Source organism: Rhincodon typus, chromosome 22 (genome assembly GCF_021869965.1).
Source record: "Rhincodon typus isolate 14 chromosome 22, sRhiTyp1.1, whole genome shotgun sequence".
Lineage (NCBI taxonomy): Eukaryota > Metazoa > Chordata > Chondrichthyes > Orectolobiformes > Rhincodontidae > Rhincodon > Rhincodon typus.
The window spans coordinates 28,511,927-28,532,698 of record NC_063353.1 but is presented as its reverse complement, the minus strand read 5'-3'; the positions used below and the strand labels follow the sequence as shown (position 1 = coordinate 28,532,698).

General features: G+C 40.1%; 1 protein-coding gene across 1 annotated transcript in view; it reads left to right on the top strand.

The window, feature by feature from the left end:
• Window positions 1-16,588, top strand: part of ccdc146 (coiled-coil domain containing 146) — a 140,197-nt gene extending 123,609 nt beyond the window's left edge. The window contains exons 18-20 of the mRNA XM_048610438.1: window positions 10,087-10,224; window positions 14,494-14,742; window positions 15,858-16,588. Coding sequence (XP_048466395.1) covers window positions 10,087-10,224; window positions 14,494-14,742; window positions 15,858-16,061 — 591 coding nt within the window. The 3' untranslated portion in view covers window positions 16,062-16,588. The remainder of the gene's footprint in view (window positions 1-10,086; window positions 10,225-14,493; window positions 14,743-15,857) is intronic.
• Window positions 16,589-20,772: the final 4,184 nt, after the last annotated feature.

Sequence of the window (20,772 nt, the reverse complement as noted above, 5' to 3'; positions counted from 1 at the left end):
ACATCCCTTTCACATCTCTGCCCCTTACCTTAAAACTATGCCACCAGGTCATTGAACTCTCCTCAAAAGGGGAAATTTTCTTCCTTTCTACCCTATCCATGCTCCTCAATTTTCTGCATCTCAGTCATGTGCCCCCTCAGTCTCCTCTACCCCAAGGGAAAAAAACCCACCTTATCAAAACTCTATGCTTAATTAAAACTCTCCAGCACAGGCAAAATCCTCAGAAATCTGTTCCACATCCTCTCCAGTGCAAATACATCCTTTCTAATAACGTGGATTCCTGAATTGCACACAATACTCTATCTGTGACTAATGTTGTATACAGTTCCAGCATAACCTCCCTCCTCTTAAGCTCTAGACCCTGGCTAATAAAGGCAAGTACTACAAATGTCTTCTTAACAACTTAATCTATCTGTTGCGCTACCTTAAAGGACTGTTCAACATGCACACCGAGGTCCCTCTAATCCTGGTTCTTCCCAGGGTCCTACCATTAATCATGCATTCACTTGCCTGGTTTGTCCTGCCCAAGAGCATCACCTCACACCTATCCAAATTGAATTCTGTTTGCCAGTGATCAGCCCATCTACATCCTCCTATACTCCAAGGCTATCCTCCTCACTATTTACCAGCCCACCAATTTTTGGATCATCTGCAAACTTACTGATGAACCCTCCTGCATTCAAGTCGAAATTACTTGTATGTACCACAGTTAGCAACTGTCCCAACACTGATCCCTGTAGAACCCCAATGGACACAGGCTTCCAGTCACAAAAATGCTCCTCAACCATCATCCTCTGCTTCCTTCCGCTAAGTCAACTCTGTATTCAATTAGCTATATTTCCTTGGATCCCACAGGCTCTTAACTTTGCTATCAGTCTACTTTGCAGGACTTAATCAAAAGCCATTCTTACATCCAAATACATTATGTCAAATGTCTTTGAACTCCTCTCATTTTCTTCAGGTCAGAATGGTGGCCATGGGTACCTGCATGGGCCCCAGTTACACCCAGTTCGTGGGGTACGTAGAACATTCCTTGTTCCAGTCCCATTCCGGCCCCAACCCACAACGCTTTCTCCGATATATCAATGATATTGTCAGTGTCGCTTCCCTCTCTCATCCGGAATTGGAAAAGTTCCATCGATTTTGCTTCCAATTTCCGCCTCACCCTCACTTTCACTTGGTCTATCTCTGACTCCTCCGTTTCCTTCCTCGACCTCTGTTTCCATTTCTGGGAATAGACTGGCCACTGATATCCACTATAAAACCACAGACTCCCACAACTACCTGGACTATACATCCTCACACCCTGCCTCCTGTAAAGACTCTATTCTATTCTCTCAGTTCCTCCATCTCCGTTGCATATGTTCGAAAGAGGCCAGCTTCAACAAGGGAGCCTCCAAAATGTCCACCTTCTTCCTCAACCAAGGATTCCCCAGCATCATTGCTGACAGGGCCCTCAACCAGATCTAACCCATCTCCTGCACTTCTGCCCTCAACCCCTTTCTTCCCTCCCACAACAGCAATAGGGTTCCCCTTGTCCTTACCTACCATCCCACCAGCATCCACATCCAGAAGATCATCAGCTGCCATTTCCACCACCTCCAGCAAGACACGTATTCCCCTCCCCTCCCTTCTCCACCTTCCGCAGGGACTGTTTCCTCTGGGACACCCTGGTCCACTCTTCCTTCACTCCCAATAGCACCACCCCACAGCCCCATGGCACCTTCTCCTGCGACTACCAAAGGTTGAAAACCTGCCCATTTACTTCCTCCCTCCTCAGTATTCCAAGGGCCCAAACATATCTTCCAGGTGAAGCAGCACTTTATCTGCACTTCTCACAATCTAAGTTTACTTCATTCGCTGCTCACAAGGTGGTCTCTTCTACATTGGGGAAATGAAGTGTAGACTGAGTGACTACTTCACAGAACATCTATATTCTGCCTGCAAAAAAAAAAAAGACCCTGAGCTTTCAGGTGCCTGCCACTTTAACACACCACCCTGCTCCCTGGCCAACATCTCTGCTTCCGGTTTGCTGCAGTGTTCCAGTGAAGCTCAGCACAAGCTGGAACAACAACATCTTGTTTTCCACTTGGGGACCCTGCAGCCCTCTGGATTCAATATGGAGTTCAATAATTTTAGGGTCTGAACTCTCCCATGTTCTAGCCCTCTACCCCAAACACCAGACCTTGTTATCACATAGTCTGCCATTACACACTACCTATTGTTCACTACCAACAGTCTCCATTAACAGCTATTCACCCTCCTAGCCAGATTATCCACTCCTTTCTCTGTCCAAATGTTCTCTCTCTTCAGGCTTCATCCCCACCTATCGTTTACTCTGGACCTCTACCCCCCCACTCTATCTTCTGTATTTCAACTGGCATTTCCTACCTACCATCAGTTCTGAGGAAGAGTCATCAGACCTAAAACATTATCTGATTTCTCTTCACAGATGCTGCCAGACCTGCTGAGCTTTTCCAGCAATTTCGGTTTTTGTTTCTGATTTGCAGCATCTACAGTTCTTTCAGATTTTACATCATGTCAAATGTATTGCCCTCATCTACACACCTGGTCACCTCTTTGAAAATAAAGTTGGTCAGACACAATGTCCCCTTTACAAAACTATGCTGACTGTTCTTGATTAATTCCATGTCTTTCCAAGTGCAGTTTAATTCTGTCCCTCAGAACTGCTTCCAATAGCTTCCCCACCATTGAGGTTAAGTTCATTGACAAACTTTTCTGGTTTATCCCTTCCTGTCTTAGGGTCATTCAGCACGAAAACAAACTCTTCGGTCCAACTAGTCCATGCTGAACATAATCCCAAACTAAACTAGTCCCACCTGCCTGCCTGCTCCTGGCCCATATCCCTCCAAACCTTTCCTATTCATGTACTTTTCTAAGTGCCTTTTAAAATATTGTAAGTGTGCCCACATCCACCACTTCCTCAGGAAGGTCATTCCACACACGAACTGCCCTCTATGAAAAATAATTTGCCCTTTGTGTCTTTTTTAAAATCTGTCTCCTCTCACTTTAAAAATGTGCCCCCTAGTCTTGAAATCCCCCATTCTAGGGAAAGACACCTACCATTAACCCTATCAATACTCACGATTTTATAAACCTCTATAAACATCACCTTTGAACCTCCTATGCTCCAGTGAAAAAAAGTCCCAGCTTATCCAGCCTTCCTTTATAACTCAAACATTCCATACACTATAACATCCTGGTAAATCTCTTCTGGACCCTCCCTAGCTTACTAATATCCTGCTATAATTGGGTGACCAGAACTGGACCCAATATTCCAGAATAGGCCTCATCAATGTCCTGTACAACCTCAACATGACTTTCAAACTCCTACACTCAAAAGGAGTATAAGGACTCAGCAATGAAGGCAAGCATGCTAAACACCTTTATAACCATCTTGTCTAGATGTGACACAAACATCAAAGAATTATGTACCTGAACCGCTCGGTCCGTGTTCTACAACATGACTCAAGGCTCTACCATTAATTGTATAAGTCCTGTCCCTGTTTGTTGCATCAAAATATAATACCTCGCATTTATCCAAATTGAACTCCATCTGCCATTTTTCAGCCCATTGTCTATTTGATCAAGATCCCTTTATAATCTTAGAAAACATTCTTCATTGTCTACAATGCCACCAATTTTGGTGCCATCTGCAAATTTACTAACTATGCCTTCTTTATTCTCATCTTCTTGAATAACAGAACCAAACTAGCCATCCTCCAGTCCTCTGGCACCTCTCCTGTGGCCAGAGAGAATTTGAAACTATTGCCTGTACCTCTGCTATTCTCTCCCTTCCCTCACTCAACAGCCTACATTTAATATAATACATTTAATCTGGCCCTGGAGGTTTATCTACTTTTAAACCTGCCAGACCACTCAGAACCTCCTCTCTGTCTGTGCTAATTTCTTTAATTATGTCATAGTCCTTCTTTCTGATTTCTATATCCACATCACCACTCTCACGAAAGAACACCAACTGAAAGTATTCATTTAGAGCCCTACCTTCATCCTCCATTCCATGCGCACATTACCACTGTGGCCTTCAATGGGCCCTATGCTTTCCCTGGTTTGACCCTTTTAGATTTACAGCAACATAAATTAGGATTGATTCTAAGCAAGAAGACCCTTACATATTGTAGTATGATTAATTCTCAAAAGCTTATTTTAGGCAAAAAAGAAACAACAAAATAGTGCATGAAATAGAACTATATTGAAATTTGACATTCAAAATGCAACAATCTTTTTCAGTACTGTGCATTGCAATGATCTGTTTTAAAGAGTTGTTAATTTATTTAAAAATTGATGTGTCCAGATAATACATTTGGAAAATCCTCCTAGATCCTTTTTGAATAGTTTCCTAGCTAGAAAATACTGTGCTATAAAAAAAGCTTTTCCATTTCTCCACACGCTTTCATAATTATAGTGTGGAGCAACTTGAGTCAATTTTGTCTTGTAACTTCGCATCATAGATTCATACAGCATAGAAACAGACCCTTTGATCCAACCAGTCCATGCCAACCATAATCCCAAACTAGACTAGTTCCACCTGCCTGCACTTACCCATATCCCTCTAAGCATTTCTAATTAGTGTACTTATCTAAATGTCTTTTAAACATCATAACTGTACCCACATCCACCACTTCCTCTGGAAGTTCATGCCATTCGTGTAAAGAATCTTTCTTCTCTCACCTGAAAAATATACCCCTAGTCTTAAAATTCCCCATCCTAGGGAAAATACACCTGCCATTCACCTTATCTATAGGCCTCATGTTTTTATGAATGTCTGTGAAGGTCACCCCATAACCCCCTACGCTCCAGTGAGAAAAGTCCCAGCCTATGCACCCTCTCCCCTGAACTCAAATCCTCCATTCCAGTACATTCCGGTAAATCCTACATTCTGGTAAACCTTTTCTGAACCCTTTCCAGCTTAATAATATCCTTCCTATAACAGGATGATCAAAACTGGGCATAGTACTCCAGAAGAAGCCTCACCAATGTCCTGTACAGCCTAAATATTTCATCCCAACTCCTATACTCAAACGGCTGATGAATGAAGGCAAGTGTGCTCAATGCCTTCTTAACCACCCTATCTATATGTGTGGCAAACTTCAAAAAATTATGTACCTGAACACCTAGGTTTCTCTGCTGTACAACACTACCCAAGGCCCTACTTTTAATTGTATAAGTTTTGCCCCTGTTTGTTGCACCAAAATGCAATAGCTCGCATTCATCCAGATTAAACTCCATCTGCCACACTTCAGCCCATTGACCCAAATGGTCAAGATCTCTTTTTAATTTTAGATGACCTTCTTCACTGTACCACCAATTTTAGTGTCATCCACAAACTTACTGACCATGCCTTCTATATTCTCATCTAAATCATTTATATCAATGACAAACAAAAGTGGGCCTAAAACCGATCCTTGTGGAACACCACTGATTACAGGCCTCCAGTCTGAACAACTACCCTCCACCATCACACTCTATCTCTTGCCATCAAGCCAATTTTGTATTCAATTGGCAAGTTCATCCTGACTCCCATATGATCTGACTTTATTAATTAGTCTACCATGTGGAACCTTGTCAAAGGCTTTACCAAAGTCCAAATGAACAACATCTATCACTTTGCTCTGTCTTCTTGGTTACTTCCTGAAAAAATGCAAATCAAGTTTATTAGACACGATTTCTCTCACATGAAATCATGCTGAGTATTCCTAATCATTCCTTGCCTCTCCAAATGCATATAAATCCTACCTTTCAGAATGACTTCCAACAACTTACCCACCACTGAAGTCAGACTCGCAGATCTGTAGTTCCCAGGCTTCTCCTTAGATCCCATCTTAAGTAAAGGCACAACATTAGCCACTCTCCAGTCATCTGACACATCACCTGTATTTATAGATGATACAAATCTTTCTGCGGGGGGGCCCTGCAATTTCCTCCCTGACTTCCCACAAAGTCCTGGGATACACTAGATCATGCCCTGGTGATTTATCCACCTTTATGTTTTCTAAGGCCTCCAACATTTCCTCTTCTATAACATGAACTGTTTTTAAAGCATCAATATTTATTTCCCCAAATTCTCTGGCCCCCATTTCTTTCTCCACAGTAAAAACAGACACAAAATATTCATTTAATATCTCTCCCATCTACTGAGGTTCAACACAAACATGACCTCTGACTTTTAAGGAACCCTACTCTCTATCTTGTTGCTGTCTTTCTCGGAATGCACTTGTAGAATCTCTTTGAATTATCCATAAACTTAATTGCCTTCCTGATCTCCCTCTTAAAAATGCTCCTACACTCTTTATATTATTCAAGAGCTTCATTTGAACCCAGTTGTCTATATCTAAAATGATTCTATTTTATTCTTGACTAGAATCTCAATATGTTTATTCATCCATTATTCTCTAATTTTACCAGCTTTACTTTTCACTCTAACAGGAACTTGATTTCTTTTCTTATTTCCTAAATTCTGTCCATAACACATATCCTTTCTGTGTGAATGTTATGATCAGCATGTAGTAATAGCAGCCACGAGTCTTTCCCTCCATTAATAGAACTGAGAAATTTATGCCTACATTTGTTAAAAAAAAAGTCCAGCTGCTGGCTTAAAAAAATGTAAAAAGTTCACAAAATATGTTCTGGTAACTTGAAGACCAGTCACAAATTATTAACAGGTACAGTTACCACAGCCCTACCAGACCATAGGGCTGCTTTCTCATTACAGAGAGGCAACTGGTGATGGTTTAACCCGAGGGTCACCATGCCTCAGGGAAGGGGGAAGAGATGAAGAAAGATGAAATCTTCATGGTAACTTCAGCCAGTGCAGGAATTAAACCCACACTTTTGGCACTACTGTGCATTGCAAACCCATCATGCAACCTTCCATCCATTGACTCCATTTATACTTCTCACTGCCTCAGGAAGACAGCCAATATAATCAAAGAACCCTTCCACCGCGGTTATAATCTCTTCCATCGGGCAGAAAATACAAAAACTCAACCACACATCAACAGATTCAAGAACAGCTTCTTTTCTGCTGTTATTAGACTTCTGAATGGATCTCTCAAGCTTTAAACTTATGTTGATCTCACTCTTTGTGCAGCTTCTCTGCAGCCATTACACGGGGTATTCATTGCTCTGTTCGATTACTCTAATGCACTTTGTATGGTATGATCTGCCTGCACTGTACGCAAAACTTTTCACTGTCCCTGGGCATATGTGATAATAATAAATCAAATCAAATAGCTGTCGAGACAACTGAGCTCACCAACACAAATTATACATTTTCACTAATTGAAAACAATACCATTATTTTTGGATACTTTCTAAAATATTTTCCAGTAGTGTTATATGAACACTGACAACAATGGCGTGTGTTCGGCTAATGATATGGCATTACTATTTAGGGAAACGTCTCAGCATGGTACTAATCACTAAAGGAGGATCCAGTTTACCACACCATGCTGCTAAGACACATTTTCCCCAAATAAGGAAATCATTAATCAACATTTCTCATTTAACTTCTGGTAAAAACAAAGCAATAAAGTACAAACAAGAATATATCAACACCACACAAACCTACAAAATTGTATTAAATTTACAACCTAGAAGAAACTGTTCAACTCGTACTATTCTTCACGAGTCCCACATTTATTTATCTTATTCTATCGCTTTCTCGCTCATACACATTTTTAGCTTTTCGTTAAATGCATCCATATTACTTGCCTCAACCACTCCATATTGTTGTAGGTTCCACATTCTCAGAGTAAAGAAATTTCGTCTGAATTTCTTAGTTACTGCTGACCTATCGTATGGCCCCATCTTCATTCCATTTACTCTGTTTAACTTGACAATTTTAGAGACCTTACCCAGTCACCATTTAGATTGTTGCCTATTTTGGTTTTTCTGGATATTGCATCTGCTCAGTTATTCTTGTAAACATCTTATGTACTTTCTCCCATGTTTCTATATTCTTTTAAACTACCAAAAGCTGATCACCAGCTTTAAAAACATTACCAACTCAAACTGGTATTTTGGACTTTAGATCTTTGGGCATAAAGGCACACTCCATAAATTAAAAAGTTTTTTTTTTCTGTTTCATTGGGTGAAATCTTATTGGGGTCTGAGCAACATCAGCTATGGCAAAATTTATAGCAGACTCAGGCATGAAGCCTGGGGAGGTCTATCTTGAAATTGGGAGATTCTCATGCCATCTTTTATGCTTTTGACAAGCCAGACAGCTGGTGAGTTACCAATTAAGGGTGACAATAGCTTGTTAAACACCTTATTAATGGCTCAAAAAACCAAAAGAACTGCAGATACTGGAAGTCAGAAGCAGAAATTGCTGGAAAAACTCTGCAGATCTGGCAGCATCTGTGGACAGAAAGCAGATTTAACATTTCAGAATTAATAGAGCTGGAGAAGAGTCACTGGACCTAAAATGTTAACTCTGCTTTCTCATCACAGATGCTGCCAGACCTGCAGAGTTTTTCCAGCAATGGGTTTTTGTTATGAATGGCTCAATTCACCTCATTAATATTTAGCTTCGTATTTTACCAAGCTACCAAGCTAAACAAGCTGGACATTGAGAAATCTTGACATGGAAATCAGAGCGAGTATCAGATGAGCTCAGCTTGACAAGTTGTTTGAGGAACCTCCATGTTGGACACTAGGCACCAACATCTCAGGGCATGATCCACTGGCCACACGTATCCCGTGTTCTTGGACAATGGCATCCAATATGTGCCAGTATCTAAAAGCCCTTATGCAGCAGCAACTATTATGCTGCAGCAAGGAGATTATGCACTCAACAACTAGCACCCAGTTCATTGACTGGACCAGACTGCATTCAGGCTTTTCACACACTGCCATAATGTTGACTTCTCTGAGCCTACCTGCCTTGCATTGCTTTGCCTTTGTGCACTCTTCCTACCTATCTTGCTGATCCCTTTAGCATAGGCGTAGAGGCAAGAAGGTTGTCATAATTGTCAACAGGCCTCAGTTAAATCAAGAGTAGTAGTTTTTTGCTCAGGGCAGTTCCAGCACAGTAAGTCAAGGACAGCTTGCGATATCAGTCCAGGGCTTTAGACAGTCAGTCAAAGTCAGGATGCCTTCCACATGAGGGGTGAGGAGCCAAGTATTGGCCAGCCCATCACCTGTTTTGACTGTGTCTTGATGCGTGCTGTTTTCTTCCCGAAAGAGAAAGAGGCAAGTATTAAGGGAGATTAAAATAGGTGGCACTGCTGTTGCTTTTGCCCAGGTGGAGAGGTATCCCAGCAAGTAAAGACAGCACTAAGGACATGCAAAGTTGGTGGTGTCAGGGGTTGGGGTGGTCAGTGAGTGGAAAGATGTACAGGCGATAACGAGAATGATAGAGCACGAGCTTTGGAAGGTGGGTACACTAGCCGAGATAGAGTAAATTCAAGGTATCAAGAGAAGATGGTAGCACTTATGCTGGCAAAAGGACATTGACCATCTTCCTACAGTGCTGGATACTCCTCCAGACCACCGGGGCTGCTCTAACCTGGGTGGTACCTTGCACCAGACCAGCAGGTTCTAGTGCCATGCCCTTCACTGCTGGTTGCAGGGAAGAGAAGCCCTGCATCTGCACCACTGCATTCAGCAGCACCCCTAGTCCCTGCCCACAAAGCAAGGCACCCATTTCTCCCATCTGCCCTGCCTGGGGCAAATGGCAGGAACCAAGCAGGGCAGTTCCATACTCCAGTGCTTGTCCAGGTGCACAAAGGGTTTTCAAAGATGGCACGGGTGCAAGGGAGCCTATCAATTCCAATCCCAACAGTGATGACTTGTTCCAGGAATGACCCATGGTAAGATGGAGCTGGAATTGAACATAAGTATCACCACATAGATGCGGTTCAGAGTTACTAAGGCAGATTTGGTAAGATATGGTGAAAAAAACTCACTAGGCCTCATGGTGAAGTACCCTCTAAAACATCCAATGCAACTCATACAGATAAAAAAGACAAGATTCAGCCCATTGTCTCAATTTGCTGTGCACAGATATTCCATTAATTTAACTCATCTCCATCATTGCAGATGGACTTAAAACTGGTAAGAAAAGAGGAACAATTATTGGAAAAGGATCTTATCTCTGATCAGGTGACCCGCCTCTCCGAACGAATTAATGCTAAAGTGATAAATGGTAAACAGGACACACTGACCTTAGCAAAAAAGGTATGTTGAAACATTAACTAGTACAGTGCTAAATGTTACTCAGGTTGGTTATTTACAAATATCATTGCAATGATGAGACTTTATTTTGCTACTTATCAATCACATTGTTTACATGTAAATAATAACACCAAATATGTACAGTTTTTAAAAATGGAATCAACAATTGGAACTTGTATTAATCACTGCCCTTACATCTATGGAACTGAATCTGCAAGGATATCTCACCTCTGGGCATTGTACTCTAAAGCTACTGAATAAAATGAAATGAAATGATATTAATTAACTCATCTCAATTCAACTCCTAATTGCTTAATTTTAACATAATTGGCATTCAGACATCAAGGTCCAGTGTGAAAAATATAAGAATGTTATTGTAGTACAGTATTCTGCATCTGGACATGCTATAACTCACTGAAAGAATATTTATAACCAATATTGATCGTTTGAAATAGAAATTGTTCCACTACCCAACGCCCAACTTGATGGATACCAAATTTGCACAGGAGTGCTTTTAAAAGGTAGATAACAAAAGAATAGCAGTGTTTTTGCGCAGCTGTGTGGTGCTTGGTTGTGGTTACTCATGATGCAGTACAGTTGTTTTCAAACTTAAAAAAAATTTTAAAACCTGCCACTCTTGCCAAATATGCTTCAGGAACTGGGCACAACATTAATAAAGGCAGAACACCCAGGGTGGTAACTGATCTTCAAATTATTACCCAAACCATTTACTAAACAGCTTAAAGAAAAACATATGGCAAGCAAATGCCTGGCTGAATAAGGAGTTTGGGCTAGAGGGATTCTACTTAATGGAATACTGGCACTAGTAATGGGAGACAATGGAGCTCTACAAGGACCCAGGTCTTCATAGAGTAAGACTGTGGAAAGGACTTCACTAATTGAGAGGGATGTGATTCATATAGATATATTAATGCAAGGGCTCAGTTAGCTGAAGAGTACTTAATAATACCAATGCGTATTTTGGGACTGCTTCTTATCCTTGTTCCATTGTGATATAGTAGCATACAGATGTGTGGAGTCATGATTAACAACCCTTAGTCAGTGAGGCTGCTTGGTGGAGAGATAGCCAGAATGAAAAATAACAGCCAAGCATCAGAAAATAAATGGGGAACTGGAGGCAATAATTAGAAGCAGGATGTAAATGCAATATGCTAGTCAAAAACATGGATGCAAAGAGGACACAACTATTTCAAGCTATAATTTATTTAGAAATGATAGGGAAGTAAGTGGGTTGGTATGTTAATGTAATATAAGATAATGGAAGTACAAAAAACAAACAAACAGTCATTTTTAACAGAGATTAAAACACAGCCCACGTGGATTGATATAGAAAAGGGATTGATCACACTATTACGAGTACAGTACAGATTAACAAATAGGGCAAGGAATTAGTGAATGAAATATGTAGGCAAATATGTAGAAATGATTAAAAGAACACAAAATTCTGACTACAGAGAATTTCCAAATACCTCTAACTAAGCCAAGAGAAAGTTGGTGTTTACATCTTGGATCAGAGAAGAAACCCAACAAGGTGAGACCAAATTGCTAAACCTAATAATGAGAACTAAGTTGGAACAAATAAAGTAATTGTGGAAAAATGTCTAAGAAATAGTGATCACAATGTAATAGTAATGTGATTGACTCTTAAATGTGCCCAAAATGATCAAACCTGTCTCTGAGTTTGAGTGTAATTAGGAATGGGCAACAATTATAGGTCTTACCAGCAATGCCCACATGCCATGAAAGAAATTTTAAAACTATGCTTTAAATCACAAGGCGCATTGGTAGGATGAAGAGCCAAGGGGTCTTTTTTACCTATGGTGGGGGAGTCTGAAACTAAAGAACGAGCATACAAGGTAAGAGGGGAAAGATTTAAAAAGCACCTCAGGGGTAACATTTTCCATACAAACATTGTTCCATGTTTGTATTGAGCTGCCAGAGGAAATGTTTGAGGTGAGCGCAATTACAATATTTAAGGGACCAGTATGGATATATGAATAGGAAGAGTTTAGGGGGATATGGGCCAAATGCTGGCAAATGGGACTAGGTCAGGTTAGGATGTCTAGTTGGCATGGATGAGTTAGATTGAAGGGTTTGTTTCCATGTTTTATGATGCATTCTATAACACAGTTTGACACAGATACAGATTGTATAAGACTGAAGTAAATAGGTTGGTAGGAGAATAAACAACACTGAGGAAATGAAAATTAAGTCTAAAGAAGACATGCTAATGAAGAAGAATGACAACGAATTAGAAAAATGGGCAATACTTATGTAAAGAAAACTACAGAAATCAAGGAAAACATATTGCATAATAACATAAGAAGTTGGCCAAGAATGAGATACCATGGATAAATAGAGGGGGAAGATAAAATTGAACGTAAGTCAATGGTGAACTCAATGTTGTTGAGGGAGGATTTGACTATTGTGATACCATTGAAGGGCAGGTGATTGCTCTGTCTTGTTGGAACTTTCATTGCCTAGCACTTGCCAGCCCAAGTCTGTATGTTGTCATGGTCTTGTAGTATTCATGCATGCTCTCCTTCATTTAGCTGAGAATTATTAGTTGTATAAAATCTTGACTGAACCCCACTTGGAAGGGCAGTGTGCTGTTCAGGTCTCCATACTATATGAAATACATTGAAACAATGATGAAAATGTACAAAAATGTTACCAAAATTGAGAAGATATAGCTATCAGATTGAGCTAGAAGAGAGTCTTTGTGGACACCTGATACAGGTCTTTAAAGTTAAAGTTCGATAGGACGAATATGGAGAAACTTGAGGAACTCATTTACAGGTAAACCATAGCAAGGGATAATAAATATTAAATAGCTACTAAAAGTGAAGAATTTAATTCGAATTTCTTTACACATAGTGGTATGAATGTGCACTCAATACCACATGTATAAAGGTTTGAAACACATCGGAGGAAAATTGAATATATAGTTATGGAGGCAAGGTTGGGAAAATAATTAGTGAGAGAAAACTCATGTAATATATTAATCAGCACAGGCCATTTGAGATGATAGCCAATTTCTCTGCTAGGACCAACTATGTATTTCTAACATTACTGTTTGAAATCAGATTATCTGCTGTTGTAAATAACATGTTGTCAATTACACAAAATGGAGACCACTGCTCATTAGGAATTTGTTGAGAAATAGGTTCGTTATCTGGCTTTCCGTCTGGAGATCCATAGTAATCTTAGATTTTAAAGTTGTTATCTTTGAGAAATATTTGTCCTTTAAATTGGCCAACTGAAAGGACTTTTTTTAAAAAAAATCAGTTTCCTACCTGTTTCTGCGGATTTCTATAGACCATCTCAGAATTTCTCAAGAATCCTCTGCACCAGAACTTAAATTCATGCCACCTTGCACATTGGTTGTGTGTCATCTTGCATGTTTCTCTCATCAGGCACATTTATAAATTTTAAAGGATCTCTCTCAATATACAACCTTTTTCGAACCACAGACAAGAAATCTTGTGCATCTGTAACTGTTATGCTGTCAGCAGTCAGAATTCTTTGATATCACACTCATTCTTTGTATTGTCTTAATGCAACCAAGCTGACAAGTCAAAAATAAACATACAAAATTATGCATTTTCAAATAGCACATAGGCAGGAGGTTTGGAAACAAGGACAGATTTTTATGATCCAATATCTTTGTCTCTAAGGTTAAGCAAGCAATAATCTCTATCTCAATAAAAAACCAAAGAACCACGGATGCTGGAAATCAGAAACAAAAACAGAAATGACTGGAAAAGCTCATCAGGTTAGGCAGCATCTGTGGAGAGAAATCAGAGTTAATGTATTGAGTCCAGTGACCCTTCCTCAGAACTGATGGTAGCTTGGAAAATCTAAGTTTTTATGCACAAGATGGGGGTGGGGAGGACATAAGGAGTAAGTGATAGGTGGGGATACAGCCCAAAGAGAGAGAACTACAGTTGGATAGACAAAAGGAGTGGATAACGATCAGCCTGGGAGAATGAATAACTATTAATGGGGACTGTTTATCTAAATCTTCCTGCACTTTTATAGATAATATTACAAATAGTACTGATCAAATTACTTCAAATTTTAAAATGTTCATTACAGTCCACACTACTTTTAGCCAGCGGCAATTTCAATTAGCCACCTGGGTTATTGAAAAATTAAGTTAATTACAACTGTGATTTCAATAAGTATTAAAACTGATATGTTGTTTAAGAGAATTTGTCTGAATTAGAAGGATTTTCATGAAATTTACAGGTAAATGAAATGCAAGGAAAGGTCAAAGATGTTACACGGAAGATGATGGCCGTGGTCTCCGAGCTGTCCATGCAACAGGCCAATGCCATGCAACTTCAACAGGATGTCAGGGATAAGCAACAATTTCTGGAGTCATGTTACCAACGGATGGAGCAGGGAATGGCACCCAGTGAAGAATTTGAATCAGAGTGGCTAAAAATAGTGAATAAAGAAAACAGACACAAAAGAGAGATTGAGATGAAAACCAAGGTATGAAATTCACAGTTTATTTCAACAATCAAAAAATTAATTATGGGAATAGCAAATGCAATTTAAGATATACTAACAAAAATTCAGTCGTATCTATTTATGGGCAAATAGGAAAGAATGGAGTGAGGAGGGACACTGAGCTCAAATACTGAAACACAATGGAGCCCAAGATATTAGTCCTTATTAACATGAAGCTGGTGTGACAGAAGGAACACCCTTATTTAAGTGCAGGCCGCAATGTGGTATGGAAATCATGTGTAGTTTGGGATTTGAATTTGCATGACTTGGGATAGAAAGGGAGGGGAGAAAAAAAAAAAAAAAAAAAAAAGAGATCATGGGTCCTAGGAGTCAAGGCAGTGAGCGGTATTGATCAGCAGGAAGGGCAATGATGGCAAAAATGGTGACCTGTATTCTTTTACCAACTTCTGCTCCTACTGCACCTGTACTAAGAGATGCATAAAACCCTTCCCGCCAGTTACTGCCATATTTTACAATGAATCTGCAACACAAGATGAATGAAACTTCATGGTATTTGAAGATTGTAAATGGCACACAGGATTTGAAGTTAAATGAATTCTGTGCCTAAAATGTTCCCAACTTCCATACCCTATTTAGTATGGTTGATTGTTCACATGTGGCGGTAATGTGCATGTGTATTTGCATTTGCATTTGCTTTCTGCCTGCCATATTGAAACTTAAGATGTCATTTAGTAATTGAAAATCTTATGCTGTTATTTTGCCTTTGCTGCATTCAATCCTAACCTAGAATAAAAACCTAAGATTTACTTAAATAGCAGGTGTGTTAATACTGTTCAACAAGAAAAAAAATCAAAAATAACATGGCAGTTGGTTTGGAATAATGTTCCTAATCAATTATTCCTATGTGTTGAAAAATTCATTACTCACTTGTATTACTGTAACAAATCTGATGACCTATGAGTCAGAGCTGTCTCCCTAAATTGAACACAATATAATTACAACATGTTACTAAACACCCTCTAGGCGCATCCCAGTACGCTTCAAATCCATTGAACTTTTTTGCATCACTCAAAATTTAGCAACTAGATTAATAACAAACAGTGGTGACACTTTCACCTATTTTATTCCCAAATCAGGAAACTGAAGAGGAAGAAAAGCATTTATTGCCCGGTGGAGTCTTTACAACAGCTGAGCCGAGGCCGAATGCATATATCCCAGATGGTGAATCTGGACTACCTATTCCACGACCTTATGGAAAAATGGTTCCATTTAAACCCAGTGAGCCCAGTGCACACATGCGACATTATAGAAAACCAGTCATTAAGCCAATTGAAATATAAAGATAACTATATTCTAAAAATCATCACATTATACTCCTGGATCCACCTACAAGGAAACATTTTATTTGTGTTGATAATAGAGCAGCTAAAAGGATAAATTATTTACAAATTGCTACTTTTTAAAATTTAAAGAGATCTTAATTTCTTGGTAGTGTATAATTTTCAGCTTTGTTTCGATAGACTTACATATGCAGATCAATTTGTCTTAACTAAACTCTGACACTTTCTATTAAACTGAAATTAGATTGTCTTCCAAGATACTTTATTTCGTTTGATAAAAGTACTGAATTGAAAATGCCGAAAACAGATGCAAGATGCCAATGTTAAAACTTTTGCTACAAATTTGTTCTTGCCATAGAAGGTGATCAATTATAACTCAAGTTCGTTTCTCAATCTACTGTGTTAGGTTTTAGAGAATTATCAGGGAAAACATATTTTGTTCAGCTATTATCTTTCTACACAATTAAACCACAATGTGCTAAATTGGCATTTTCTGAGGGTTCCACATTGTGTCTTAATCCAATGCAGGTTTATAAAGTGACTGAATAATGTAATGATCTCCTGTTTAACTATCTAAATTAGATTCTACAAAAGATGTTATCAAGAAAACAATTATACAAAATTAATTTAATGTTTGATAAAGAAACATTTTTGCTGCATAATAGCCAGCAGTTGTTGCTAAAGTTATCTGGACGAATTTTATAATATAATCAGCAACTTGTACTTATGTATTGCCATGAATCTAGAAAATTTAGGAGTCAATGGCCCAATGGTATTATCACTGACCTAGTAATCCAGACACCCAGGTAATACTCTGGGGACCATTGTTCAAATTTAATGAACATGAATTCAATAAAGTCTGGAATCAAAAGTGTAATAGATGACTATAAAACCATTGTCAGTTGCTGTAAAAATTCTGCTGTCCTTACCTGGTCTGCCCTTCATATAAATGTAGCTAATTCTTAACTGCCACTCTGCGATGGCCTAAGAAATCACTAAGTTGTAGCTAACTACTAAACAGCCTCAAAAAAAAAAGTAAACTGAACCACTTGACATCAACTTTGGTACTGGAAGGAACAACGGCAAATTCAGCCTTGTTGACCCTGCAAAGTAATCTTTATCAGCATCTTGGGAGTACAAAATTGGGAGAACTGTCTCAGACTACGTGAGCAGTCATATTCAAAGAATGATATCTTACACACAATGTGCGAGACAACACCATCATCATCATCCATGTTTGTCCTGTCCCACTGCCAGGACAGACCCAGCGAAGGTGGCAGCACAGTAGCAGTCAGGGGGTTGTTGTCTTGGGCGTCCCCAGTATTGACTCTGAACTCCATGAAGTCTCATGGCATAAGGTCAGATATGAACAAGGAAACCGTCCAGCTGATGAACACATTACCAATCCCCCTCAGCTGATGAATCAGAACTCCATGTTGAACACCACTTGGAGGAAGCACTAAGGCTGGTAAGAGTGCAGAATGTATTCTGTGTGGATGACTGCAATGTCCATCACCAAGAGTGGCTCAGCAGCACCATAACTAAAATATGCAGATGTTCAAATAGGTCTGCAGCAGGTGGGGAAGGGGTCAACAAGAAGGAAAAACATATTTAACCTCATCCTCACCAATCTGCCTGGCACAGATGCACCTATCCATGACAATATTGGTTGGGAGCTTTGCACAATCCTTGTGCAAATAAAGTACCATTTACACATTGAGAATTGCCTCCATTGTATTGTGTAACATATCACCATGCTAAATGGGATAGACTTTGCACAGACTGTGCCACTCAAAGACTGTGAATCTATAAGGCCATGTGGTCCATCAGTACCAACAGACTTGTATTCCAACACAATCTACAACCTCATAGCACTGCAGATCCCCCACTCTGTCATCTCCATTAAACACCAGAACTGATCCGGATTCAATGAAGAGTGCAGGAGAGCATGCCAGCAGCAGCATCAGGCATACCTAAAAGTACACTGACAACCTGGTGAAGCTACAACACAAGACTACCAGAGTGCCACTGAGAGTTGGTTAGCTCAGTTAGCTGCATGACTGGATGCAATGCAGAGTGACACCAACAGTGCGAGCTCAATTTCCACACCAGCTGATCTTCTTAGAATCTCCACAGTGTGGAAACAGGCCCTTCAGCTCAACAAGTCCACACCGACCCACAGAGCATCCCACCCAGACCCATCCCCCTATAATCCACCTAATCGACACCTCCCTGAACACTATGGGCAATTTAGCATGGCCAATCCACCTACCCTGCAGTCTTTGGACTATGGGAGGAAACCGGAGCACCCGGAGGAAACCCACGCAGACATGGGGAGAATGTGCAAACTCCACACAGACAGTCACCTGAGGGTGGAATCGAACCCAGGTCCCTGGCGCTGTGAGGCAGCAGTGCTAACCACTGAGCCATCGTGCAAGATGCCACCTTCTCAACACTGCCCCTCACCCGAGTCATGGTGACCCTCAGGTTAAACTATCACCAGTCATCTCTCTCTAATGAGAGTGCAACCCTATGGACTTCTGGCAACTTGCAAAATAGTATTAGCAGCAGGTGACAGACTGGGCTAAGCAATTCCACAATTAACATATCAGATCTAAGCTTTGCAATCCTGTCAATCCAATTGTAGATGATGGTGGACAAATCAAACAACTCTCTGAAGAGGGCAGCTACACAATCATCTTCAGTGATGGAAGAATCCAATGCATCAGTGCAAAAGACTGAAGCATTTGGAACGATCTTCAGCCAGAAGTGGCCAAATGAATGATCCATCTCAGCCTCAGACTCAAGAGTCATACAGCATGGCAATGGATTCTTTGGTCTAACCAGTCCATGCCAAACACAATCCCAAACTAAACTGGTCCCACCTGCCTGCTTCTGGCCCATATCTCCAAACCCTTCCTATCCATGTACTTATCGAAGTGACTTTTAAATGTTGTAACTGTGCCCACATGCACCACTTCCTCAAAGTTCACGTGAGCCACCCTCTGTAAAAACGTCGCCCCTTATGTCTTTTTTAAATCTCCCTCCTCTCACCTTAAAAGTATGCCTCCTGAGCCTTAAAATCCCCTACCCTAGGGAAAGATACTTACCATTAACCATATCTATAATCTTATGATTTTGTAAACTTGTATAAGGCCACCACTCAACCTCCTATGCTCCAGTGAAAAGGTCCCAGTCTATCCAAATTCAAACCTTCCAAACCCAGCAACATCCTGGTAAATCTCTTCTCAGCTTAATATCCTTCCTATAACAGGGCAGCCAGATCAGGACACAGTACTCCAGAAGAAGCCTCAATGTTCAATACAACCTCAACATGACTTCCCAATTCTTATACTCAAAGGATGAGCAATGAAGACAAGCATGCTAACTGCTGACTTAACCACCATGTCTATATGTGAAGCAAACTTTAAAGAATGATGTACCTGAACCCCTCAGTCCCTCTGTTCTACAACATGACCGAAGGCCCTACCATTAATTGTACAAGTCCTGCCCCTGTTTGTTGTATCATTTAATTGCATTTATCCAAATTGAACTCCAACTGTCATTTTTCAGCCCATTGACCCATTTGATCAAGATCCCTTTGTAATCTTAGAAAACCTTCTTCACTGTCTACTATGCCACCAATTTTTATGTTGTCTGCAAACTTACTGACCACACATTCTATATTCTCATCCAAATCATTTATATAAATGATATGATAAACAAGAGGGCCCAGAACCAATCCCTATGGAACACTGCTAGTGACAGGCCTCCAGTCTGTAAAGCAACTTTCTACCACCACTCTGTCTCCTGCTGTTAAGCCAATTATGTATCCATTTGGCAAGCTCACCCTGAATCCCATGTGACCTAACTTTACTAAATAGTTTACAACGTGGAACCTTGCCAAAGGCTTTACTAAATTCCAAGTAAACAACATCTACTGCTCTGCCCTCAATCTTTTTGGTAACTTCCTCAAAAAACTCAATCAAGTTTGGAAGATAGTTTTCTATGCACATAACCTAGCTGACTATCCTTAATCAAAAATTTTTGCTTCTCTAAATATTTATAGTGTATCTTTTAGAATTAACTGCAACAACTTACCCACAACCAAAGACCGACTCACAGGTCTATAATTCCTTGGTTTCTCCTTACAACCCTGCTTAAACAAATGCACAACATTAGCCACTCTCCAGGCACTTCACCCATAGTCCTGCATGATGCAAATATTTCTGCAAATGATGCCGCAATTTCCTCCCTTACTTCCCACAGCATTCTGGGATACATTAGATCAGATCCCAGAGATTTATCCACCTTTATATTCTTGAAGACCACCAGAACTTAAGAACTAGGAGCAGGAGTAGGCCGTCTGGCCCTTCGAGCCTGCTCCGCCATTCAATAAGATCATGGCTGATCCTTTCGTGGACTCAGATCCACTTACCTGCGTTCTCACTGTATCCCTTAATTCCTTTATTGTTCAAAAAAATCTACCTTTTGTTTTAAAAGCGTTTACTGAAGTAGCGTCAACTACTTCACTGGGCAAGGAATTCCATAGATTAACAACCCTCTGGGTGAAGAAATTCCTTCTCAGTTCAGTCCTAAATCTGCTCCCTCCAATCTTGAGGCTATGCCCTCTTGTCCTAGCTTCACCTGCCAGTGGAAACATCCTCTCTACTTCTATCTTATCTATTCCCTTCATAATTTTATATGTTTC